The sequence below is a fragment of the Malania oleifera genome, chromosome 3 (genome assembly GCF_029873635.1).
Source record: "Malania oleifera isolate guangnan ecotype guangnan chromosome 3, ASM2987363v1, whole genome shotgun sequence".
NCBI lineage: Eukaryota > Viridiplantae > Streptophyta > Magnoliopsida > Santalales > Ximeniaceae > Malania > Malania oleifera.
Genome location: NC_080419.1, coordinates 88,260,393 through 88,288,239, shown reverse-complemented (window position 1 = coordinate 88,288,239; position 27,847 = coordinate 88,260,393). Strand labels below are relative to the sequence as shown.

Below are 27,847 nucleotides of genomic sequence, written 5' to 3'. Positions count from 1 at the left end.
CCCCCCCCCAGGGCACCAGTTTTTGCACAAGTCCAGCCGGCCACTTGATCATAAGCCATCACCACCTTGGAACCCCAACAGTCACCAGAAAATCACCATGATTATTGCTCTCACTCCCTTGCTTGCAGCTATGGAGTTTCCCCAAAATGGCCTGTCCCTAGCAGCTGCCTATCACCGGAGAGCTCGCCAAAAACTAGTACCTCAACAACTTCTCTACTGGAATTGTATAGGAGATGAAGAAGAAAGGGGAGGAGAAGGAAGGGGAGATTATAGGATGATGATGAGGGGGAGGAGAAGACAATGATCAAGAATGGGGTTTATGCTTAGGCTTGGCAAATATGAGGTGTAGCATGCATTCGTAAGAAAAATGAAGAGAATCTTAAATACAAAATCATGGCATCAAAGTACCAATCAACAAGGAGACTTTTGATGTTCAAAACATGAGAATCAACGTGGAAGATTAAAATAATAAAGCATAAATATGAATAAGGTGCAAGAACGCATGAAAAAAAGAATTATATTTATAAAGTACAACAAAAAGGGAGATTGGAACTAGTTCATTCCTTGAAATCTCACCCAAGATTTCTAAGAGTACCCCCACAATACCTAGAAAACCAAGAATACCAAGAACTTTCCAAGCTTCCTACTCCTTTGTCTTCAACATATGATTCTCCTCCAAGCTCCAAGATCTGTGAGCTATGTTTTTGAACATGTATCTCTTTAGAGAGCCCAAGCCTCTCTTTTATAGTCTTAGGAGCTAGGACTCTGCCCTAATAACTCCCTTCTCCAAAAATGCTCCTCAAGATGCAAGGAGCTTCCTTCATTGTCCAAAAAGCGCATATTGGGACAACCCTCAACCTATATTCAACAAGAAAACCCTAATTAGACTAGGGATACCCTCTTATTCCAATAAAAAGGTGGCATGGGCCTTAAAATGTGAAATTGAAACTTGAAATGTGCTAGCGAGAGTTTAGAAAGAGATGAGAACCCTCAATAGTTGCTCTCAACTCATTTTGTTTTCCATTATTTTCCCAATTAATTGAAAAATTCAGACTATAATCAAATTGACCTCGAACAAAATTGAGTGTCACACACCTATCTCCTTTTTGTAGACAAAGACATTAGAGTTACATAGGATAAAACCAGTGTTTTGAAAGGTGTTTTTGAGGCCCGCCTCGATGCGTTTTGGGACAAAAAAGCCTCAAGGCGTATGTGTAAAGGCGTAAATCCAATAAAGTGTATGCCTCAGCCAAAAAACCATGCTTTTTTAAGCCTCATATGCAAGGCGTACGCCTTTCGGTATTAGTAAGTCCAGAACCCAAAACACTGAAACCCTATCCTCCCTCTCTCTCCCGCGAAGCTTCTTCTCCTTTGCTCTATCACCGAAGCCTGACGAAGCCTTCGCTCTCACTTTGAAGCTTGGACGAAGCTCGACGAAGCCTCTGCTCTCTCTCGAAGCCTTTGCTCAAAGCTCGAAGCCTTTGCTCTCTCTCTCTCTCTCTCTCTCTCTGTGTTGACTAAATGAATATTAAAAATTATTCTCATTTTCTCATGAAAGTTGGGTTCAAGGCTGGAGAAGTTTCAGGCGTCTCCAAACAGCCCCTTAACAGGCTAGAGAAATTTATAATTTGGCTTTTTTTCTTTTGTTTGAAAACTTATGGCTTATTTTTAATACTTAAGAATTATATTTTTATTTTTTTCCATTATTCTAATATTTTTCTCATTTTTATACTATATATAAATTTTTTTATTTATTAATTATTTAAAAAAATACAATCCCAAAATGCTTACGAATTTATAATTTGGCTTTTTTTCTTCTGTTTGAAAACTTATGGCTTATTTTTAATACTTAAGAATTATATTTTTATTTTTTTCCATTATTCTAATATTTTTCTCATTTTTATACTATATATAAATTTTTTTATTTATTAATTATTTTAAAAAATACAATCCCAAAATGCTTACGCCTCGCCTCGTCTCGCCTTACGCCTTCGCCTTTTAAAACACTGGATAAAACCAAATGCAAAAAACACCTTATCAAATCAAGCTCGAGGAAACTGCTTATGACCTGCAACCTATATACCTTACCATCCTCCCCCTGAGCAACATATGAAGGAGGTTGCTCCATGCATACCTCTTCTACAAACCTCATTGTTCATCCAACTAGTAAAATCGCCAATCAAAATTAACTACCAATAAGATCAATACACATATAGTATTTATTCCAGCAAAAGGAGAGAAGCTTGTAATATAATCAATACCATATGCTTCAATGTACCGCTTGGCAATCAAACAAGCACAAAGCTCATAGAGCCCGTAGGAAGGCCCAATAATACCTAACCAACTCCTTACCTGAAGGAACATCCACCAAGCCTCATGTACCTCAAGTAGTCAAGGCATCCATTAATCCATTGCATGTTTACACCAAGGGTTAAGAAGAACTTCAACATGTGAGGAAGGGATAGAAATAGAGGAAATAGACGAGACAAAAGAATGCATAGGAATAGGAAGGAGAATAACTGAAACATAATGAGCAATAAAATAAGAAACTAAGAACATGCTCGGGTACCTTTCCACTAAGCATTAGGTAAATCCAAGTCATGAAAGGGTGGATCTCCATAGTCAAAACAATGAAAGGCAGAAGAGGCAGCTGCATGGTGACAGTGATGCGTATGCTTGTTCCATCATTCACAATCCTCAATTCTTTCTCTAGGTCAATAATTAATGGATTAGGAAGAGGAGCGAAAGTTTTTTACCTAAGAGTTAAGGGTAGTAATAGGAGGATCAAGACACACAAGGGAACCAAAAATAATTGACAGACAAGATTTGTCAAAAGAGGACTTGGCACTAGAGAAATAAGGTGTCCCCTAAAAAAAGGTAAAATTTGCTCTAACATATTTCCTGCGAGTGTGAGGATCATAATATCAATATCCTTTCTGAGTTCCCAAGTGGCCATCAAAGACACATTTCACAACAAGAGGACAGAACTTTTTTTTTAAAAAAGAAAATTTCATTGATAGGGAAAAAATTATAAGAGGGGGAGAATGAGAAATCTCCCAATTAAAATCTGGGACAAACCAGAAAAAAAGAAGAAAAATAACAAAGGGAGAAAATCATCAAGCCAACAAGTTCCTCCAATCTATTTGTAAATCTGGAAAATTGGCACCCGTAAAAAATTCCAAACCCAACACTACAAAGAAGCCATGCACTGAATCTTTTCCCACACTAGTACCCATTTTAACTTCTTCCCAGAAAAAATCTGTGCATTACACTCCAACAGTCTAACCATAATCCCCACAAAACTACAAATATGGCACACTTTTACAAAGCTGCCCTATCCTCCCTTCTTCCAAAACCTGCGAAGGAGGTGGCTAACATATCCTCCACCAAAGAAGGGCAAACCAACTCTCATCCATGATACCGAATAGTTTGTTCCAAATCCTCCAAGCAAACTCACAATACAAAAGCAGATAAGATGCTATCCAGAAATTCCTATGACAAAGCATGCAAACATATGCAGAGAGAGCCTTCAAAGGTCTCTTGATCTGCACCAAGTTATTGGTATTAATTTTGTTAAGTACAACCAGAAATGTAAAAGAGTTCATTTTTGGGGGAACATTGACCTTCCAAATAATAGGTTAGAGAGGAAAATAAGAGTTGGAACAGGTCAAGCATTCAAAGAAAGATTTGCAAGAAAACACCCCCAATTGATCCAAAGGCCATGAACAAACATCCCTACCCAAGGACAGGTTACAATTGTTCAATAAGGACAAAAAGAATGACAGCTCCACCATCTCCCTATTAATGAGAGGTCTCCTAAAATGGAGATTCCGAAAAACCAAAGAACTACTCAAATTGCCAACAAAGAAAGAAATAACTCTATTCGGCTCAGAGCTCAATCTATAAAGACAGGGAAAAGATGTGGAAAAAGAAGCATCCCAAGCCAAGGGTCTTTCCAAAAACAAATCCCACCTCAAATTTAATGTGAGGAATGAAAAGAAAATAAATCTGAGAAATAAACCTCCGACTCCCCAAAGAACATCTCAAACTAGCATTGTTATCCCAACCATTCTCATCCAACCCAAACTAACTTCTTATAACTCTCTCCCAAAGGTGATCTTCTAGGGGGAAATGCCATAATCATTTAGCTAAAAAGGTGGTGTTCTTAGATACCAAATTACCAAGACCCAGCCCTCCCTTCTTTTTTAGACCTGCAAATCTCCACCCAACTCATTAAATGGTCCCTACGACTCCCCACACCAGACAACAAGAAATCTCTCATGATTCTCTCAAGCTTACTAGCAATTCCATTGGAATCTTAGAAAACAAACAAGAAATAAAACAGGATGCTGGAGAGACAAGCCTGAATAAGAGTTATTCTACTCTTAAAGAGAAAAGAGCCCCCTAACAGCCATCTAATCTCTTTGTCACCTTTCCACTACCAAATTCCAAAAATCTGCAACTCTAGGATTTACTCCTAGAGGAATCCCAAAAAGGTCAATCCAATAATCCACACCCCACATCAGTAGTCCATTCACTAGCTCGCTCGGCGAGTATATTTAAGGCAGCTAAACCACTCTTCTCCATATTAATTTTGAGCCCAAACACCCTCTTGAAGACTTGGAGAATACCCAATATTCTCCTAAAAGAGGGGCTATTATCATCAAGAAAGAAAATGGCATTGTCAGCAAATTGAGGATGAGAAACCACCACTCCTCTTCTCCTCATGTCTAACCCTTCCACCAGCCCCCTCCCCACTGCCTTATCCACCATCTTGCTCAAAACATGGGCTGCAAGGACAAACAAGAAGGGAGATAAAGGGTCTCCTCGTCTAATGCGCCTCGAAGCACTAAATCAAGATTTGGGTTCACCATTCATAATCACTGAAAATGACATGTTATACAAACAGCCCCTAATGCACCTCCACCAATGCTCACCAAAACCTTTCTCGCAAAAACCTCATCCAAGAAGCTCCAACTCACTCTATCATAAGCTTCCTCGAAATCTACTTAGAAAACAAAATCTCTCTTCTTCTTCCTACAAATATCCTCCACCACCTCATTGGCTATTAGAATAGCATTCACTATATGCCTACCCCCACTTTGAGTAATAGAAATAGTTTTATTAATCACCATACTCAACGTATTAGCTAACACTTTATTGATAAGCTTGTACACAGTAGAGAGAAGATGTACTCGAAGGCACAAGGTATAAGAAGGAAAATGGGTGATTCTAGGTATATGATGGAGAAGGGAATTTGCCTCCCTAGAACATTGGAGAGCATATTGTTAAGAAGAAAACATGTTGTATGAAGAGCATCAATCCTACAAGTTTTAGGAACATGCATATAAAAAAGTAGAGATCATGCTATATTAAGTGAATATCTATTTCTTCGTCACTGAGGGCGGGCCTTGGATCAACAGTAAGGTGGCTCCTTTGTGACCGGTTGGTCATGGGTTTGAGTCCAAGGAAACAGCCTCTCTACATAAAAGTAAGGGTAAGGTTGCGTACGCTGTGACGAGCCTCCCCTGACCCTCACGAAGCGGGGAGCCTTATGGCCCGAGGACACCTTTTTTTTTTATTTCTTTGTTACTCCATTATGCTAAGGGGTACATACACAAATGTTTGATGAATAATCCCTCTGGCGAAGCCAAAAGGCTGAAGCTCATTTTGAACAATTTCAACTGAAACATCAGATCAAAAAAATTGAAGGCCAATGCTAAACTAAACTTTTTTATTTTCTTGTAGAATTGGGCACATACATTAAGAAATTCATACTTGTCTTTTAACAAATAAATCCATGTCATGTTGCAAAAAACCATCTACAAAGGACACAAAGTATTGATGATGAGTCAAATTCTTGACTCTATGCAAACCCCAAATATGCGAATGAATAAGTGAAAACAACGATTTACTATGAAACACGAGCCTAGATGGAGAAGATGTCTTAATATGCTTTTCTAGCACTCAAAATGCACCAAAACAAGAAACATACTTGAACATTGGGAAAACTTTTTTTGTTTTTAATAGATGGATGACCCAAACCAGCATGCCACTAATCTAGACTCCAGAGAAACACCAAGAGTAGAAATTGAACAAATCGTATGATGAGAATCGGATCAACCGCTGCCATCATCAAAACAGTGCAAGCCCTCCTTCTCAAGCCCTCCAACGATCATCTTCTTCATCTAGAGATCCTAAATAATGCAATCGAAGGAAAGATGGTTACGGACAATTACTTGCTCAACGAAAATTTAGAAACAAAAATAGTGGTTTTAGAGGATTGAAATACATCAAGATTACTTGTCATATGGGAGGAGACCCTAGAATCAATATCCCGAGGTGAGGATGATGATGAGGCAAGAAGCCCAATTGTACCTTAATCGGCCATAGTAGCACTAGATGTAGGAAATTGAGTTTGGAGTTGTTGAACCATGTGAACAAGATGGTTATAATCCTCTTGAGACACAGTAGATAATTTACTCAACTCCCCGGTGGATTAGCCATATGCATTTGAAGTTTGAACAGTAGAATCATCCTTGAGAAGAAACTTATCATCCCAAGTGGATTCCCTATCAAGATCCCAATAGCGACCTATTGTCCTTGCCAAAATGCATGCAAATGCAAGAATTGCCACGACAAACTCCTCGTCTTGATACATGACTTGGCCACACTGCCATCCAAACCTTGTTCTTGGCCTACAATGCTTCCCCTACCAAGATTAGAGTCAGCGCTCACCATGGCAAAACTATCACAAGAAGAAGCTTGAGAAGAAGACTCAGAGCCATCTTTGGTAATCTGTTGGATTCTAGCATATGTTTATTCATCGATAGTATGGATTCACCAGCAAGAGTCACAGATGGTTGAAGCCTAGGGTTCAACCCACAAAGAAACTTGGTAGCCAATTACTCTGCCCATTGACTTGTTTATCATCTCAACATCAGCACTAACTATTGATGGATATTGACTTTCTCTAATATACCCTTCAAAGTTTCATAATACTCACCGATGGACCAACCTTCTTGGTAATATTATCAAAAACGAAAGTTTTATATTTATCTTATGAGAAGCTTTCACGAAATCATCTATTCATCTCATACAGCCTTGGCTGCTTTCTGAGACATCACATTCGCAACAATTTGAGCCTCAAGCTACTACACAACGACATGAGCAATATATCACTCTCTATTATCCAATCTTCATAACTTGGAGAGAATGCAATACATACTTAGACTTCCCTTTTGCATTAATACACACGCACTACCTAACACCCCAACAGGCAGTTGGAGGATCCTACGTTAACAATATCTGCCAAAGCTTTCGCTGTAGAGGCCATCAAAACCACCCTGAATACACTACAATCAACGCACACTAGCATAGATCAGCAATACAGAACTCTAATGGTCCAGAACTTCAAAAGGCAGCTAGAACCAAGAACTGAAGTTACAGTATTTTAGGAGGAATCAAAGACAAATAATCTCTCACTCATCCTGTCAAAGTTGGTTTTGACCACACAAAACAATGCAGTACACACTTTGACTGTAGAGAACAGCACATATCACAACAGAATAATCAATGAAGAAAATACAGCACTTGGAGATGGAGAACAGAATAGAAGAAGAGAAGAAAGGGAGAAAGCCTACTAGTTTCCTGGAGCATATGTAAAGCTCCAGGTCTGCCCTCTTATAAATTAATAATAAAAAAGATAAGAAGAACAAAAATACCTCCAATACTATTTATCTTCTTCTTTAAAAATTTAAATTTCAAGAAAATAATATATATAAATATCAAAATCAAACGAATTTTAATCACAAAAAATATTAACACTTTATAAACTACACTTGTTCAATATGTTTACTTGATATTATTGACTTGGAATCACATACAATGCATGTGACATTTACAAATACAAACCAAAGGAGGATAACATAACTTTAAAAAAAAAAGAAAAAAAACAATTCTTAATAGCATAAAATGTCTGTAATGATGATACCACCACCACCCCCTGCGTGCGGGCTACTCCACTAGAAAAAGCACAAACAGTGTATTGTTGGTTAGGGTTCGACTCCCATCCCATCACCTAGCAGAGGAAGATTTTTCTTTTCTTTTTCTTTTTTTTTTTTTTTTTTTGGTGGTGGGGAGGGAGGGGGTTGTCAAACAAAAGATGATATCTTTTCACCACAACTTCATCTTATGTTGAAAAAATGCCAGCTTCAGGGCTTCACATCATATAAAGCAATTAAAACCATTCTTAAGTTGTCACTCTTTAATATAGAAGATAATATGTTTTCAGAACACCATGGAGGAAGTTATAAGTTATAACTGATTATTCCATGGTCTGTTGCATCAATAGATTATTGAGATTCCCAACACTCCCAACCCCACCCCACTCCCACGACTCCATTTGAGAAGGGAAAGAAAATCTGCTTGCTATGGCATATAATAGAACCTCTAATGGTGAACTATTTGCAAATATGCAGCAAGAAACACCCAAACTTCAGCTTGGCAAGGCAGCAGGACTCATTTGCTACATACCTTGATGACTTGAAAAGAAGAAACAACTTTTCAATCTACGAAGGCGCAAGAGAGAAATTCCTTGACTCCTTAGTGAGAGACAACCAAAAAAACGTAGCCACCTTAATTCACCCAACAGAAATCAATGTCCCATATATGTCTCAGATATTCTCTTTTCTTCTCTTCCCATCCAGACAATGGCTGCCATATCTAGAAGCAAGAAAGAATATGGAAATTTTAAAGACCTTCAATGAAGAGTGGAGAGAATGAAATGAGCACAAGGCACAAAGGTAGCACAAATTGGGTGGCACATACAGATATAGTTGAGTACTCTATAACGAGCAAATTACGGAAATGATCACATATATATATAGGCAGTACAGAAGCAAGTCTGTACACTGAACGGGTATTTTTTATAAAGGAAATGTCAGATCAAAGCAATAAGAATCTATACATTCATAAGAACTTTGAAGAAGTGCCAATTGTTGCCAAAGGAGAAATTAAGTTGAGAACAATGCGTGCTGTGACTGTCGTAAAACAAATGGCTACTTCTATTATTCAATTTAAAGGTACTGCAAGTATGAAAACAATGATAAACATTTAATGAAATATGGTTAAAAGAAAATAAGGGCTTCATAAATCAGAACAGCATACCAGCAGTCATATATGAACCCCAATAAACGCATCCATCCACCAAATAATTGCACTGTGTAGAACTTCTTTATTCGCATATGCATCCCAAAAGTGACTTCAGTATATTAAGCAGAAAATGATGATTAAGTTCTTTCAGCACAAGAAATGCAGATGTTCAAAGTGTCACCATGCAAAATCCTACACACATATAACACTTCAAGAGTTAGGAAATCAACCCAATTGTGAGCCTTGGGGTAGAAACTAGAAAGAGAGAGCACTTTGCAGGCTATATTATTTTGAGAGTGCAGAAACAGACTCTCTGCATGTAGAGATAAGGCAGCACACATCAGACCACCCTCCCCAGCTTGGCAGGAGGCTCATGCATTAGTTTGCCGTCTTTCAATTTCTTTGGAGGTTACCTTCTCTAATTAAAATATGACCATAAACAAAATTCTGAAAGTAGACCACTTGATCTCTGTAAGCAGAGCTGCAGATTTTGTTTGCTGAAATAGAAGAAGAGAGAGTAGATCATATGTGTGCACATTTCTAATCATATTTCAACATGGCATAATTAATGCACAAGAAGGTGCAAGACTTCTAAAGGGTATTGGCTGATAAGTGTTCGTTTGGATTAAAACTTGACCCTTTCCAAATCAGATTCACAGATGGAACCATTGGATGCCTGAGGACCACAGCTTCAAGTGCTCATAGATTTATTGCATTTTATTTTTTGAAATGTTTGTATAGTTGTTTTTAATGAGCTTTTTGCCATAGTAAAAACTTTTTATTTAAAGAATATAGCCATGTACAATGCATGTGCAATGCCTTCATGCAATGGTTACTTAAATGAGCTCGGTTTTTTTATTCCTTGCCTCTCTCTATATATGATTCACTAATATAAACATACATTTTTAGAGCAAAATAAAAATGAAAAATAATTTTTCCATCATAAAATAAATTTTCATGTTTTGAACCGAAACAAATTATCATTGTGAAAAAAATTTAAATTTTAAAATAAAAATTTAAGCTTCATAAAGAAAAACTTTATCATTTTATTAGTTAAAAATGACAGTTAAGTGTGGGAAGCTTCGTAACTGAAAACTGAGCTCAATATTGCATTTTCAATTGGCAAGCTTAGTAACTATACTAGTATCCCAAATAAATTGCATTATTGTGTGGTTCATATAATCCTAAACACCTAAGAACTATGTATCTTAGCATAAGTTAAAATAAGTATCCAATGATTCTAGAAGATTTTGCATGTGTTACTTGGTTATAATAAAGAAAATCACGCATCCACTAATTCGTGAATTTCACTCTTGATGGGGAAGCCCTATCTTGGGTTTCAAGAAATAGAGAGGCATAACTAATTCTAATGTGGCATTCACTGCTAAGTCTATATGTACACGAACCCTTCCTTTCCACATAAACCAAGCCTGGGGGGTGAGCCCTCTACAATAACAAAAGGGCGTAGTGTCATTGCATTGTTGTATGAGGCCGTTTTGCGATTTCCACATGGGGACCATGTATATATGTTTAGGGTTGAAACCTTAAGACAGTTTCTTTGATGACATGGTGGAATTGAGCAAAGGCTTTATGATGTAGGCACACTGAAACACGTAAATCGTTATGTTCTTGTTTTCTTCCATTTTTCTCTCGATTTGCCTTGTGTGTACCATTGAATGCATAACCTAGGGCATGTTTCCATAACCCTATATGTGCCACCAATTTCTTCACATTGTGATAATCAAACAACTTTGACAAGAGCTTGTAGTCATGTTTACAATTGTATGTCTCGACATATTGGCCTTTGACATTCTTATGTAAGACATTCAACATTTAATTTTGTTAGATTGGGCTAAGATTTGGTGGATCACTTAAAAAAAGGCTTGCAAGGGAAAGGGAATGGTTTTACAAGATTATTATGAGAATGAGATTAAATTCAATAGCCAATATACAAGAATGATGAAACCCAAACCCCATTCATAAAAACTTCATGCCTTAGTTTAATAAGTGATAGTAAATTCCATAATTGGATGCAGAGATAGCATGTATTGTCATACCAAGGAGAGTTGTTTGGTTTCTCTAACGAAAAAGCAAGGTACTTTATATGCTCTTCATATGCCTAAAACTTATGAGCATGGAAGTCGACCATTTGCAAGAGTTTAAGTTCTTTAAACTCATGAAAGAATATGGATGTAAGGCCTTTATAATGTCACGTAATGCCAAAAAAAAAAAAGTACTGCTAAGGGATGAGGATTTTGTGATTGACCAATTAATGAAGTAAGATTGCTAGTTGAAATATTTGTCTACTATGCAGTCCATGGTTTTAAATCGCAGTAGCGGGTAGCGTAACGTGACGGTAACAGCTGTAACGGGAAGCGGGAGTAGCGGATGTTACATAACGGGAAGCGGGTGTAACGAGCATGAATTTTTTTGAAGCAAGCATAACCTTGTGCATATTAGCGTACTTGTATGTTTTAAGCTTTTAGCCCTTCTTAGAAAGAGTTTTAGTATGTTTTGGATCCTTTAATTTGACTAACTAAATTATTTGGTAAGGGCAACAAGTTTACATTTGTTTTAAACCACCATTGTTAGGAAAATTACATGTGTGTGCATATTTATACTTCTCATTGTTCTTATATGTGATAAATTCTTATGCGTGCTAAATTAATTAATAAAAAATATACATTATATACTCCATTAATCTATTAGACACATAGGACGTACGAATAATACAAATATAAAATAGTTAGAAAAGAAAGAAGGTTGAAGTTTGAAAAATGTAGAATATATACATCACACTACTAATATTATCAAAATAAAATATTTTCCTAACAAGTTAGTATTTTCAAATTGTTAATTAATGCATCTCTTGTGAGTATTTAAAGAAATAGTACATTTTGTATCATTGTCATCCTCATTATAACCTTTTCCCCCTCTCACTACATGGTATATTGAGAATGATTTATGAAAGAGGGAAAAAGTGAGAAGATAAAGTAAAATATAAAATAATTTTTTAAGCGTTACAGCCCTGTAGTGGTTACGTAATGGCAGTAGTGGCCTTTACGTAACGGTCGCGATCCGTAACGGCCACTACAGCCGTGATTTTTCTTCCCACTGATCTTGCGGTGTGTAACGATATCAGTAAGTCAAAAAACTGTTACGTAACGGCGTTACGTAACAGTCGCGGCTGTTATTTAAAACCATGATACAGTCTTAACCAGCTTTGATGAGTAACTACCCTAATCAGAGGTTCGTTTAGTAAGAGACCTTCATTTATGCAAAATGCTTCCACAACAGGAAGGAATTGCATTATGGAATTGTGCTTTATTTGCAGTGTTCTAGGGCTTGTGGAAGGAACGTAACTTGCATATTTTTTCAGGGAAGAAGTTACCATATTGGTTGGAGTGGGAAAAGATTTTTCTAATGGCTTCTTTATGGTGTGTGAGCTACGGAATTTTAAGGGGATGTGCATTTCAGATGTTCAGCATGATTGGCAGCCTCTTCTTAGCGCATGCTAATTTTCAGTTGCTGTTTTTTTTTTGTGTTTTTCTTCTTCTTTTTTTTCCCCGAGGACTCCCAGATTTCATTGAGATGTCTTCTCTCCTGATTGTACGTTCTTTCTATATCTAATGAATTTGTTTTATATCAAAAAAATAAAAATATTTGTTTTGATTAACTTTGAAAATCGCGGGCAATTGTTAAGTTTTTTTTTTTTCCCAAAAATAATGCCTCATTTTGGGGTTTCAAAGAAGAAGAAAAACAGGTAGTGGGACTTATCCCACATTAGAAGACAGAAAATTTTAGGGGCTGTTTGGTTAAGGTTTCAGATACTGTGTGATACAAAGAATACACAAAATTAATGTTTGGCCAAGTTTTTATAAAAAACCATTTTCAAAAACATACCAAAAGATATTCCTAAAAGATATAGGTTTTCAGGGAACACCTTTAAGGTGTTTCTTGTATTTGCGAATGCAATTTTCCAAATATAATGCAAACATTTGAGTATGGGACATAACCCACTTTTTAATAGTACTAGTGATATATATTATTATTATTATTAATGAATTACCACTTGGATCAATCTTAATCTAACATGATTACTATATTTTCATTTACGAAAATAAACAGCTAACCAAATGTGTTTTTAGCATTAAAAAAAAATACATGATAACAATAATAACAACAAACTAAACCTTCTGTCCCACTAGGTGAGGTCGCTACATGAATCCTTTTCCGCCAATTTATACAATCATGGGCAATTTCCTCTGACAAATTTAGGGCCATTAAATCCTTCCTAAAATTCAGGACTATTAAATCCTTACTATCTCATTCCAAGTTATTTAAGTCTACCCATTTCCCTTCTACAACCCCTCACACTCTCACCATAACTGGCTCATTCCTCCTCACTAGCCCACTATTAGGCCTGTGTTGCAGATGCCCAAACCATCTGAGTCGCCCCTCCCTTATCTTATCTTCTACAGGAATTACGCCTAACTTACCACAAATATGTTCATTTCTTACATTATATTTTAACGTTATACCACTTATCCACCTTAGCATTCTCACCTCGACAACTTTTTCCTTTTGGATGCCATTTCTTAGTCGCCAAACATTGTGATCTAGATAGCATAGTTGGTCTTACAGTTGTCCTATAGAACTTCCCTTCTAATTCTAACAATATTTTATGATCACACAGCACGCTCACAATACTTCTCCATTTTACCCAACTTGCTTTAACTCTATGCAAATACTATAATTTCTTATTTTCATTCTTAGAAACAACAATATTAACTCATTTTTAGATCTTTAACCAAATAGGCCTTTAGTTACTCAATATATACACACACAAACAAACTCGCTACTGGAGAACTAGTTGAATCTAGGCTCATTGCAAAGAGGGTTAGGAGGAGAGTCTCTTAACGTGGCTAGAGCTCATGCATAGTAGTCAAAGGCGCAAGGTGCACCGAGGTGCAGAGAGCACTTGGAGTTGAGGTGCAAGGCGAAGGCATGCACCTCACGAAGATGAAGTGCACAATTATTAAAATTGTGTACAATGCCTATTTGATGGGTAATTGATATAAAAGCACATCAATAGTTAGATTAGAATTTAAAATGCCAAAATATTCAATAGTAATTATGACAATCAATACCAAGTTCCAAGTGAAACAAACATAGTTCAACATAAGTAATTGGCATGCAAGAGTTCAAGTTTCAAATTAGAAATGAAATGAAATTGCCAGGATGAAGGCCCAAAAGCATCTTCAATATCAAAAGAAAAGAGTAAAATAAAACAGCAGCTAAATTCAGTAAAAAAAAATGTTACATATTAATATATTTCAGAAAAATGTATAGTTTGTATGCTGCACTTCCAAAAAAATTACAAAATAGCAGTTAAATTCAGTAAAAAAAATGTTATATATTAATTATAAAGTATAAACTTGCATTGAACTACATAATTAATTACACATTATATAATATTAACTTAGAGGCTTAACGCAAGTTAATATTATAAGAAGAACAGCCAGCAGGAGGCAGCAGAACTGAAGAAGAAATGAAAAAGAAGAAGAAGCAGAAGAACTGAAGAAGAAGAAGAAGAAGAAGAAGAAGAAGAAGATGAAGAAGAAGAAGAAGAAGAACTGAAAAAGAAGAAGAACTGAAGAAGCAGAAGAACTGAAGAAGCAGAAGAAGAAGAAGAAGAAGAAGAGACTCACGAAGGCATGAACCTTGAAGACAAAGGGCTCCTGCTGGTTTGAAGGCTCGAAGATGAAGAGCTCCAGACGGTTCGAAGGGTTGAAGACGAAAGCCTTGTGCTGGTTCGAACTTCAAAGGGTCGAAGACGAAGGGTTCCTGCAGGTTTTGTACTGATTCGAAGGGTTAATTGGTCAAGACAAACGGCTGCTGCTGGCTTCGTGTTGCTTCGAAGGGTCGAAGATGAAGGTGGTGCGAGTCAAACTGTCGAAGGCCTCTGCCATTAACGAACCAATCGGTCGTAGTGAGTCTTGTGACAAGGGAAAAGCTGAGAAGTCTCGGTGCTGACAGGTAACTAATAACTTTCCAAAAAAATTTCTGGAAATTTTGGGAAAGAAAGAAAGAAAACTGGAGGGGGGAAATTTCAGTGCTCCTCTCTGACTTTGTTTTGTTTTCCCCACGTGATTTCTTGCTTCATTAAGAGGCTGAACGCCCTACCAAAAAAGATATCTACACAATAATACAAACAAAAGGAAATTTTTTTCTATAAATTAGCTAGCATGCATAAGCATACATACCTTGAGGTCCTGGACAAAAAGGCTTCTTCTTCTTCCATCTTCCACCTTCAAGCTCCAAAAACAACCAATCATAGCCTTCAGCTTCCTCCACAGCTCCACCTTCAAATTCCAAACAAAACAAACCCTAGCCTGCGGCTCCAGTGCTCCACCCCTTCGACTCCTTCCCTCTAGCTTTTGGCTTCACCCTCCACCTCCATCTCCCAAGTCCCAGCCGGCAGCGCCTCCACCCATCTCTGCAATCTCCCTCCCGCACGAGCAGTGAGCGGAGCACGAGCAGTATCAGGAGTCGCAGGACAGCCAACAGGCGAAGGGCTCCCTGGTTCAGTTACTCATTGTTAAAGTGTTCCTTATTTACATAAAATCTCCCTTCCCCATCTATTTACGAGATTGCCCCTCCAGCCCTCCGTTCATCGTTAACCCCTCCCATTTATGATTTACCCCCATAATTCTAGACTACTAGTAAAAAGTAAAAATAAAATTAAAATAATTTACTACTTATTATCTATAAACTATTTCATTTATTTAAATAATTTAATTTCTATAATTTATTAGTAATTTGGTAATTTATCATTAATTTCATAAGTTTAATTTAATATTTTGATATTTCTCTTATTTATTAATTTATCATGATTTAGCATCTAAATATTTTTCTTTAAAATTATTGACTAATTTAACACCTAATTATTGTTGACTTTTAACTAAATAAAATTAAAATAATTTACTGTTTATTAGCTTATTAAAGTATAAATTTTTTTCATTTATTTGAATAATTTAGTTTTTATAATTTATTAGTAATTTTGTATATTATCATTAATTTTGTAAATTCAATTTAATATTTTAATGTTTGTTTTATTTATTAATTTTATCTTGATTTACCATCTTAAAAATTTTCCTTTTAAAATTATTGAATAATTGAGCATCATTGATTTATTCTAGTCTTAGGGAAGTAAAATTCTCTGCAAAAATGTTGAAGGAATAAAATAAGATCCAACATACGAACATAAAAACCCAATGCACAACGTAAAAGAATGGATTTATTTTGCAAATATTGCAAAATACAAATGAAGAGCAATTAATGGAGCAACAAGATTAAAGGTACACTCGGCAAATTATAACTCACAACATGATATAAAATTCTATGATAAAGTACCTCTAAAGTAAAGCAAAAAATTGAAAATTGTTTTAAAAATAAAAATGGCAACTAAAGCAAATAAAAGAATAAAAAAAAATGGAAGAAATAAAAAAATGAGTTTCATGAGAATTTGATGCAACCACAATAAATTTACAAAGAGGACAATGCTGATGATATTGCATACTTGTCTAACATTTCTTCTTATGAAAGGTCTTCATATCGTCGAACATTTTATGCTTCAAATAGACAGAATAGGAAAGAGAACAATCTCGTAAGCTTGCAGATACCTAATAAGGAGGCAATTCTGGGGCTAGCGGCAATGGAGGGTGACCTCCAATTAGGTGATCCCAAGTGTAAGATAGTTAAAAATAAAATCATATATTCCAAATTTTCCTCAGCATTACAAGTCACACGTAGAAAAAACAAAACAAAACAAAAAAAAACTTGAATTTTTTATTAAAATGAGGTAAAATAAAAGTAAAAAATAAATAAACTAATTTCAAAGTTTTTTATTTATGACAATGTTTCACCTAAAAAGGCAAAATCACCTCACTTTAAAAACATAGTGTGGGATTACCAAACAGCTAGAGCAGGAATCGATCAATTGACACTCTATGAGATTAGAATAAAATATCTTGATTTAGAGGTAAAAGAAATGGAAAGTCATGTAAAAGAAATGAAGAAAAGGTGGGCCACTTATGGCTACACTATAATGTGTGATGAATGGACAAGCCCTACAAACTTATCCATCATAAATTTTATGGCTTGCTTCAAAAGGAGTATAATTTTTCTATATTCAGTAGATACTTCTGACAAAATAAAATACTATTAATACATATATAGACTATTAGAATATATTATGTAAGAGGTAGAATAACAACATTTGGTCTAGGTGGTGACAGATAATGGTAGTGGATACAAAAAAGCAAGTTTAAAATTAATGAAAAAATTCAACTTGTATAGAACTCCTTGTATTGTCCATTACATTAATCTCATTTTTTAGGCGATCGAAAAAATAAAAAGATAAAAAAAAATAAAAAGAAGACAATAAGCACAATAATTTGTAGAAGAGATAGATCACTAATTCTATATATAACCATGGACAGATAGGACAGTTGCTTTCTAAAATAAGGGAACACTGCCAAGGGTATATTGTGTGTCTAAGGGTTACACAGTTTGCTAAAAATTACATTGCCCATTATAATCTACCAAAAAAAGTAAGCTTAAAATCTCTATTCATATTTGATGAATGGGCTAAGCATTCTCTTAGTCAAACAAAATTGGATTTTGAAATTAAAAGCATAGTCCTTAACCATCAATTTTGGGATAGCGGCAAAAGTTTGTAACATTTATAAGTTTATATATCGAGTATTGCACATAGTAGATAGTGAAGTGTGTAGACACCCCATTTTGTTCGGGGCCCAATATAAAAAATTAGGCATTCTCGTTGTTCAGGAGGGATTCGGAATCCTGAATTTAAGGAAAATACAGCAAAAAAATATCGTGGAATACAAGAAAAATTCAAAAGGGAATATGTCGAAATATTCAATTAAATTGAATGATTTATTTCTCAAAATAGAATGATTTGCAATAAAGAATGATAATTTGTTTCATAATTCAATTGACTTGCTTGAGATTTGCTTGGAAAGAAATTAGTAGGAGACATCCATTTTAGCCTATGATGGAAAGTCTCTGTGAATGGAAAGCATGTGCATGGAAGGAAAGGAAATTACCTCAGATGGTTTGATTTGCTTTTAATGATGAATGAAACCTAAACCTATAAATAGGACATCCACACACAAGAAGGGAAGAAGCAAGAAAGGAGCCCAGTTGGAAAGAAAGAGAGAGGTACAACTACTAGCTAAAGGAGAGAGTAAGCCTTGAAAAAAAATATAAGTGAGAGAGAAAGAGAGAGGTACGGCACAAAAAACCAAAAAAAAGTGGGAAAGGGAAAAGCCTAGGGTAGCAAGCTAGGGTTCATTGTTTCTTCTTTATTCTTTGCTTCTCACTTGTAGTAACTTCAGTAGCCAGCCCAAATAGCAGCAAATTGCAACATCAATAGCAGACCTAAATAGCAGCAAACTACAGTATCAACAGCAGCCCCAAACAGTAGTCACAGTAGCCCTAAACAGCAACCGCAGCAACCCTGAACAGTAGCAAACTGCAGCCTTAATAACAGCCATAAACAACTGTCGTAGTAGCCTCAAATAATAGCAAATTATAGCCTCAACAACAGCCCCCAAACAGCTGCCACAGCATCCCTAAATAGCAGCAAATTGCAGCCTTAACAGCAGCCACAAACAACCGCCACAATAGCCTCAATAGCTACAAACTGCAACCTTAACAGTAGCCCCAAATAGCAACGACAACTATTGGATATGTATTAGTTATTTCGTTATGTAGTTAGCTGGTTAGTTAAGGAGTTATTTTATTTTTATTCCTTGTATATAAAAACTTAGTTTTACAACTGTTTTGTACGATGGAATTTCATCAAGAATGCAGAGTACATTTTCTCTCTGTTTGCAACTTCTTCCTCTTCCTTCTACATTGATCTCAGTTTATTTTTCCCACATGGTATTAGAGCAATTTGAGATCAATTGTTGCACTTCCTCAATTCTGGAGTGATGAAATCTGGCGATTGAAGCCAGCCTCCTCAATTGAAGATCTCAGGAGTTTCTTGAAGCTTGAACGAAGGTAACTTGATTTTCATTAATGGCGTCCTCTTCCTTTGCCTCCTTTGTCAATCTTGCATATGATTCTTCAAGTCCTCTTGCATATGATTCTTCAAGTCCTTATCATCTTAATAATGCTAATAATCCTGGCATTCAGCTGGTTACACAACTTTTAACTGGAGAGAATTGTCATGCTTGGAGTCAATCAATGCAAATTGCTCTACGATCGGAAAATAAACTTGGTTTCATCGATGGAAGTCTTACCTTGCCATCTAATGTTTTAGATCCAGCACATAATGCCTAACGCTACCTGCAAACTAATGCACCACGAATTTTTCAGATTCAAAAAGAAATTGGAAATCTGATGCAAGATGATCTCTCTGTAAGTGCATACTTCACTCTTCTGAAGACTATTTGGGATGAATTGATGAATTACATGCCCTTGCCTCCTTGTGGTTGTTCAAGAAATTGCAATTGTGAAGTCTTGAAAGTTGTTCTTGAATATCAACAACAAGAATATGTGATGTGTTTCATGATGGGACTTAATGACACTTATGCAAGTGTTCGATCTTAGATTTTGCTAATAGAACCACTTCCTGACATGAACAAAGTTTTTTCTTTGATCCTACAACAAGAAAGACAATGTGGTATTCAACCTAATGGAATCTTGATTCAGCTGCTTTGGTTTCTACTACTCAACACTAGAATTTTCAAAAAAACAATTCAAGATATAAGGCCCTTCGAAACTTAGACCTGTGTGTAGCCACAGTGGCATGATGGGACATACCAAGGAGAAATGCTATAAGCTTCATGGATATCCTCCTGGTTACAAATCTACAAAATCTCAAATTAATTCTATTAATGGTAATTTTTCTGATTCTATTTCATAGGTAGCACAAATTCCTGAAGGATCCTTTTTACCTTTTGTAGACTCTATGAGTTTGATCCCGTTTTGATTATGACAAAACCAATGTTTCTCACCTATGTACTGATCTTCTTGAACAGATTTATCCTTAGCATGCACTATTGGTAGGAACTCAAGCAAGTCATATGGACTATGAAAATTAAGCTTCATTTATGGCGTCTGAAGAATCGAAAGAATAAAAACATATTCTTTATTGTATTTGCATTCTTTTTTAATTGGTTTGTAATAATTTATATGGTCTGTAATAATGCATCTGCATGCATGATAGGATTTAATGTTCAACATGACTGTAGGTTGACCATAGGGACTGAATGACCTTAGGGCATCCTTCGATCGATCGACGCCAGGTTTTTGGGCGTACTTGAAAAGACCTTAGGTCCCTACACATCACTTGAAAATCAAATGACCTTAGACAAGGGTTGACCGACACCGAATTTTTTCGATGTCCTCAAAAAGACCTAGAATGACCCTAGGATCCACATGCATGCTTAAATATATATGCTCATATGAATGGCGTTAAGGTATAAGTGACTTAGAACCGAAATGTATGAAAAATACATGTTTGATCGACAGAACTTAAAAGCATAATTTCTCACGGTCAACCAAACCGGCCTGGGTCAACGGTTTGACCACAAGTACGGTCGACCAAACCCTACCTAGTCAATATGTCCCAGTCGACCGAACTCCTACCAAGTCAAAGTTTGATTTCACGGTCGACTGACTAAAACCTTAAGCCAACTACTTGGTCAACTAAATCCCCATGTGGGTTTTGCTAACTGCCCAGTCGACCGAACCACTTAGTTAAAAATCACCTAGTCGACCAAACCACGCTAGAATAAAAAATTGCCCTTGGGACCCTTAGTCTAGTTGACCAAACTTTCAGTTCAAATTTCTCCTAATTGACTGAACTTTGTCACTTGGTCAACTGAACCTCACGTCTGGTCGACTAGTGCTCTTGGGTTGGACATTATTTTTACCACAGTTAAAGTTTTTAAACAGGGTTAAAATATTAAACTCATTTAAAATCTTTTTAATAATGCCTATTAAGTCCCCAATGATCATAATTTTGCCCTTGCCTATATATATATCTTCTCATTTACAAAATTAAGCATTGATTAGCAAGACCATTAAGGAAAAACTCTCTCAAATTTTTTAAATCCCTTTTAGCTCATACTACTTCCATACACTCTTTATTTTGCTATTCCCTTGGTAGATCAAGTTCCCAAGAGTGTCATTGAGTGTTTTACTTTGCTAAAACTTTCCTTGTTTGTTGATTGATTATTTTCATGGAGAGTTCTTAGCTAGGGGTTTTCCCCCGATTTAAATAATAAATTTTTGAGCGGGAATACCCTTATAGCTAGTGAGTCTTTACATCTTGACTGCAAGACTCATCAAGCTTGTGGATTTTGATTTGAAAAAAATATTATTTTACACAAGCTTGCATATTATCTTTGATATTATTTTTGCTAGTTTCAATCCAAAACATCTATTGATCTTTACACTTAGAATATTCTTGAGGTATTTGATTTGGATTGTGTTAAAATTCCTTTGATCATTTGTGTGTTGAATATCTTATCTTGAATCAAAGGTTGAACTCTCACATATACATACACTCACACATCTTAAAGAGTTTACATATTGGATCTCACATGAGCATTAAATTCATATCATCTGTGAGTGCATATTTGTTTGTGTTGTATTCTGGTACATATCTACTTGACTGAGAAGCATAATCATTGTATCCTATTATATTAAGAAAAATATTGTTGTACTCCAGGCGTGGCTTAAGGGGGCGGTAATCCAGCCCGGTAAGGATTGTCTGTAAAGGTTGAGGTTAGCCCTAATACTAATTGACCTGATTGTTTAGGTACCGCTCCACCCATTAAGTGAGTCTTATAGTGTAATCCTTGTGCGGGTGTGCCAAGGCGGGGACGTAGGCAGGATTGGCCGAACCCTGATTTCATATTTGGTGTCACTTTTACCTTTCCTGCATTATATTCTACTGTGTGCTTAATTTAATTTCCTTACTGAATATACTGTGTATCTAATAGACACAGAATTGCATTAAGTTGATAAATATTAAGCTTGCATTGTATGCTTTGAATATTGGAAAATATTTCATATTTGCAATTTCATATATACTTAGACTTCCCTTAGGTTGTGTAAAACTGTTGTTAGACTGATTGACTTAGGAAGGAATTTTTAAATACCAATTCACCCCCCTCTTGGGATTGCACCAAAGTTAACAATTGGTATCAGAGCCTAGTTACTTAGACTTAACAATTAATTAGTAAAAAATCATGATGGCTCGTGTTGGTGCATCCCTTTTATATGAGGGAAGATTAGTGATGAACCCTCCAGTATTTAGTGACGAAAATTTCACTGAATGGAAATTTAGGATGACTGTATTTTTTAAAGCTTTAAATTGGAGGTTCTAGGAAGTTATTGCACAAGGAGATAGTATTCTAGTAAAAATTATTGATGGAGTTGATGTTCCTAAATCTAAATTTGAGCTGAATGATAATGATAGGAATTTAGTGCAAATAAATTTTGATGCCTTGAACACCTTGTTGCATACTTTAGATTCTAATGTTCTTTGTGAGGTTATGTATGTAATAGTGTTAAGGAGATATGGGAGAAACTTGAAAGGAGATATGGAACAACTAAGCAGGAAAAGGCGATCACTTTTTGTGATTCAAGTTCTATGGATCTTGAAGGAAGTAAATCGTGCTTCATAGCTCTAACCAACGATGAGGTAAACCCATCTCCTTCTACTTTATTAGATAAATCTGGTAATAATTCATGGGATGAATTGAATTATGCATCTGATACTGAATCATATAATAGTTCTGATAATGAGAACATGCCTACTTATGAGGAATTGTAAGTTGAATATGTTAGAACTCACAAGTCTCTTGATAAAACACTTAAACGCTACAAAATTTTGAAAAACAAGAATAAGGCACCATTGAAAGAACTTGAATCACAAATTCTTGTTAATAAAGAAAAGGATTTGAAAATCACAAATTTGAAAAAAAAAAATTCTATGTTTCAAAAAGAGCTTAACAACGTAAGATCCCAACTTACAATTGAAAATGAAAAGGATTTTCATATCCTTGATCTTGAAAATAAAGCAAACAATATGACTAAAGAATTTATGAAACTTCAGAATGTTTGTAAAGGTCTAGAGACTTGAAAATTTAAGATCTAGAAAAGAAAAAAGAAGACCAGTCTAAGATCATCCATACATTCACTAGAGGTAAAGAAAACTTTGACAAACTCTTAAGTCCACAAAAGATGACCTTAGACAAAGAAGGTATATGTTATAATGGGATTGAAAATAAGAAAAGAAAGAACCTATACATGGGGTACTTTGTACGAGCATCAAAACACTATGCTTGTACCTCCTCTAGTCATCATACTCACACCACATGTATCTTATGTAAAAAGAAGGGGCATACAAAATTTGATTGCTCGTTTAAAAGGAAAGGTGTAAAATGCAAACAGGTTTGGAGAGTTAAAGTACCACCTTGTCATAACCCATCAAGACTCAAAGATAGAAAAATGGTATGGGTTGTAAAGAAAGGAAACTCATTAGAACTTAAGGAGGAACAAAGTCCAATTGGAGTCACATAAATTCTTTTCTTAGGTTATAGGCTTTGGGGGAGTGATGTCTATTGGCCTATGAAGTCGTCTATTCCTAAAATGTCAAATCTTATCATATTCATTCCACATTTGATATACTAAGATCATTTGAAAATCAAGCCAATTTGCAAATCCAAGTATATAATCAATTTGAACTTAATGCATATATTCTTTGGTTAAAATATGAAATCATTGGTTTTAGCTTAATAAAAATCCACTTCCAAATCGACAAAAGTATCCCTGGTTGGTATCAAATTTTTAATGCTTAATTCATGCTTGAATAGACAAATCTTAAGTTAAGCATATCTTGTCCATTGCACATGTTTGAGTTTTAGGGAATCCATCTCGATATATATCACCTAAACTCATTTTTGAATATAAAAGCCTTAACCTTAGGTTAGTCATCACTCTATGTTTAAGCACTAATGATCATTAGTCCCTACTATAACTAGTGCTTACTTAAAGACATCCTTCCATAATCAAAATTAGAGGCAACCACTAAGGGATTCTAGTTTCACTGATTAATCAAAATATTCCCTTTTGTGCTTAAAATATAAAAATCTTCTAATTTTGGTTCACCGTATCCTCCATAGGGAATCTTTACCAACCATGATGACATTCGGTAAAGTTTTCATCCTATTCCATGGTTCGTATCCTTACTCAAAATAGTGGTCATATTCAAAGGATACTTTTTAATCACCAAAGAGCTACAGTCCAAATTCATATACTTTACAATGCTCTTTGCCAAAATGGATAGGACATAATCTTTAGCTTGCCTATTTTAAATAATATCATGCTTTTCAAAAATACTCTCCCGAACTTAATAAAGATTTAATCTTTAAGAGTATTTATTCTTCTTTCCTTCATAAGCTCTCAAACATTAAATCAAATCCATTAGAGCTTCATTTCTTTAGTAATTAGTTAAATGACTAAGTTGGTTGTAGTATGTCTTGATCTGGATGAATGTATAAAATTTAAGTAGACCTATGCACGCACATGCGGTTTAAATCGAAAGCCATTTCAACTTGGTGCCTCTCACACACATTGAGATTCATAAGAAAAGAGGCATTGTAGGCTTATGACTTTGAAAGAAATATTTATTGTAATTTTTTAGTCCTCTAAGCCTATTCATCCAAAGTCAAGTATATATCATTAAAAATCCAGATCTCTTGGCTAAATAATTTGAAAAATAAGAAAAAGGCATTAAATGAGTTAAGTGCATAATTGAGGGGGAGCATTTATCTTTCATATTCATATACATTAAAATGCCCTCATTGCTTATTTATACTTATATGTCTGTATGCTCTTGTGAGAACAACTCTGCACTAATCTCATAATTATCCATCATTAGTTATTGATCATAACATCTATTGGATAGTTCATTTCTTTTATGAGTTGTTGATTGAACTATTGGAAAGCATGCTTATGTTGAAAGCCTCCTACATGGCGGATGCAGTGGTATAATTTGCATGCTAGTTGTGGATATTAGGTTGTTGCTTGCTTTATATAATTTATCTGTTGAAAACAACCCACTATCAGGTATAGGTTTTATGAGAAAATGTCCTATATACAAATGACATGCTGCCGAAATTTCGCTAGAATTTTCCTATATAAAACCTTGTGTTAAGGATGATTATGATAAAATTAATGTTAAAATATTTTTTTGAAAGGATAAGTGAAAACTAATTGAAAATTAAATTTCATCCTTGCATAATCATCAGGTAGTTAGAGGAGCTAAGCTCCATCCCTAGAGAAAGAGCTTAAAGATTTTATATACATCACTGTAATTTATTGAAATATTAAGGCTTTTTCAGAAGAACCTTGAACATCATATCCAGTGCTTAAAGGTCTATGAATAGATATGGATTGTTCTAGGTTATGAGTATTAGTTTATGCCTTAATATATTTTCTAAGATGCATTTGTGGCCTATAGGGATGACCATACTAATCATAATATAGTTGATAAATCATCAGTATGGTTGGATTAAAGGATTTAAAATGAATGGCTTATACTGTAGGCAAAATGAAATGAATCTTGATTTGTGTAAGCAACTCGTTTTAATTAAGCCATATCTTCAAATTATTAGGGGGAGCAACTTAACTTAAAATTCTCCGGCTCTGAAATTCCTTAACAATTCTAACACTTACATTCATGTTCTTAATATATGTTGACTTTTTGAGTTTGATCCCTAGTTTTGATTATGACAAACTACATATTACTAATATGTGTGCCTGGTACTTGAACAAGTCATTATTTCAGTACACATACATGAGAAAGGATTGTTGGAAGCCTGACAGACTTAGAGATCATACTCCTGACATACTCCATGGAGAATCTGAAGAGCAGAAGAAAGAAGAAGAAGATTCCTATTGTAAATGCATTTATGTTTTAATTTGGTCTATAATAATCTATATCGGTCTGTAATAATTTCTACATGTCATGCATGTAGGTAATTGTAAGCTCAACAAGACCATAGATTGACCATAGGGACCAAATGACCTTAGGGCAGTCGATCGACGCTAGATTTTAGGGACTATCTCAAAACGACCTCAATAAGACCCCAATATGACTCTAGGCCCCAACACTTATGCACATATATCATACAAAATTGAGGAGTGTTAAAAATGAATAAAATTGAATAATATAGGAAAATTTGAGAGAGCTTAGGTGACCGAACCCCAGGAGTTCAAAACTCCTCGGGTGCCCAAACTGTTGGAAAGTCAACAGTTGACTTAGTTCTCGCGCGACATAACCATTTTTGTGCATATCTTCCACGGGCGCCTGAACCCTTTGAAAAGGACCCCTCACCAACTCGAGCTACTGAGGAATTTAGTTCAAAATAGGTCTTGGGCAACCGAACACGTGCGTTCGGGCTACCAAACCTAGGATCAGGCACCCGAACCTACGAACAAATGTTTCTAACTTTTGTTTGGGCTACCGAATCTACACTCTGGTTGTCGAATTGTTTTAAAGACTTTTTAAAAATGTGTCTGTTCAGGCGACCGAAGCTCGGTTCAGCCACCCGAACCTTGTCGGGTTAAAATTATTTAATCGAGGTAAAATTGAGTTAATGTGGGTTAATAGTGCTTAAGCATTTTGAAACTTTTCTAATAACACCCTGAAGGTCCCAAAGGGTTATATTTTTTTACCTTGCCTATAAATATAGGCTCATTTGTGAGGATTAGCAATTAATTAGCAAAAATCATTAACCAAGAATCCTCTCTACTTTAAAATCCTACTTTGCTCAAATACCCTCAAATATTCATTCCTTTGATATATCTTGGTATTGTAAGAGCTTAGTGAGTATGCTTGTAATTGCTAGATAGTGCTGAAACTCCCATTTGCTTGATTGATTATTGATATTGTTTTAGGGGAGTTTGGCTAAGTTTTATCCCACATATTTCAATATTATAAATCTTATGTTGGGATAAACAAGCAAGCTTAGGATATTTGCATTGTTATTACAAGTGTCATATAGCTTTGATTTTGTTGTGCAAGATATTTTCTACAAGTTAAAATATTTTTCAAACTATTCGTGTGCTTATTTCATTAAAGGAAATCTTTTGAGTTAGTTTAAATATTTGACTAGCATATTTGAAACTCTGATTTGTTATTGAAATTTGATATAACTATTTCAAAGAAATAGCTTGATTAGAACACTCTTTAGCATATTAGTGATAATACCTTATTAAGTGTTGCTTGCATAAAATCACGTCACTGAGCTTACATTACCTATACTGTTGATGTGTGTGCGATATATTATATTGGGTACATATATGCTTTACTTGAGAAGTATAATCATTGTACTAGTTATGTTGTGAAACATACTGTTGTATTCCAAGCGTGGTCTGAGGGGGCTGTAATCTAGCCCGTAAGGATTGTTAGCATCTTCTCTGCCTCGCAAGGAGAATTTGTAAAGGTTAAGGTCAGCCCTATGCTAATTGACCTAGTTATATTAGGTGTTGCTCCACCCATTAAGTGAGCATTAATGGAATCCTCAGGCTTGCAAGCTAAAGGCGGGGACGTAGGCAGTGTTGGCCAAACCCCGATAAC

General features: G+C 35.5%; 1 protein-coding gene across 5 annotated transcripts in view; it reads right to left on the bottom strand.

Annotated features, from left to right (window-relative positions):
• LOC131150731 (protein FAR1-RELATED SEQUENCE 6-like) overlaps positions 1-15,742 on the bottom strand; it is a 30,016-nt gene extending 14,274 nt beyond the window's left edge. The window contains exons 1-3 of one of the 5 annotated variants that reach the window (XM_058101648.1): positions 15,420-15,731; positions 9,169-9,345; positions 8,536-8,724 (exon numbers count right to left, since the gene is read on the bottom strand). Coding sequence is in view for 1 of the 5 variants with exons in the window: in XM_058101644.1 (XP_057957627.1) it covers positions 15,420-15,491 (72 nt within the window). In the remaining 4 variants the exon portion in view is untranslated. Of the gene's footprint in view, positions 1-8,535; positions 8,725-9,168; positions 9,346-9,463; positions 9,651-14,864; positions 15,325-15,419 lie in introns of those variants that run through there. The other 4 variants (XM_058101647.1, XM_058101645.1, XM_058101646.1 and 1 more) reach the window with 4 other exon arrangements.
• Positions 15,743-27,847: the final 12,105 nt, after the last annotated feature.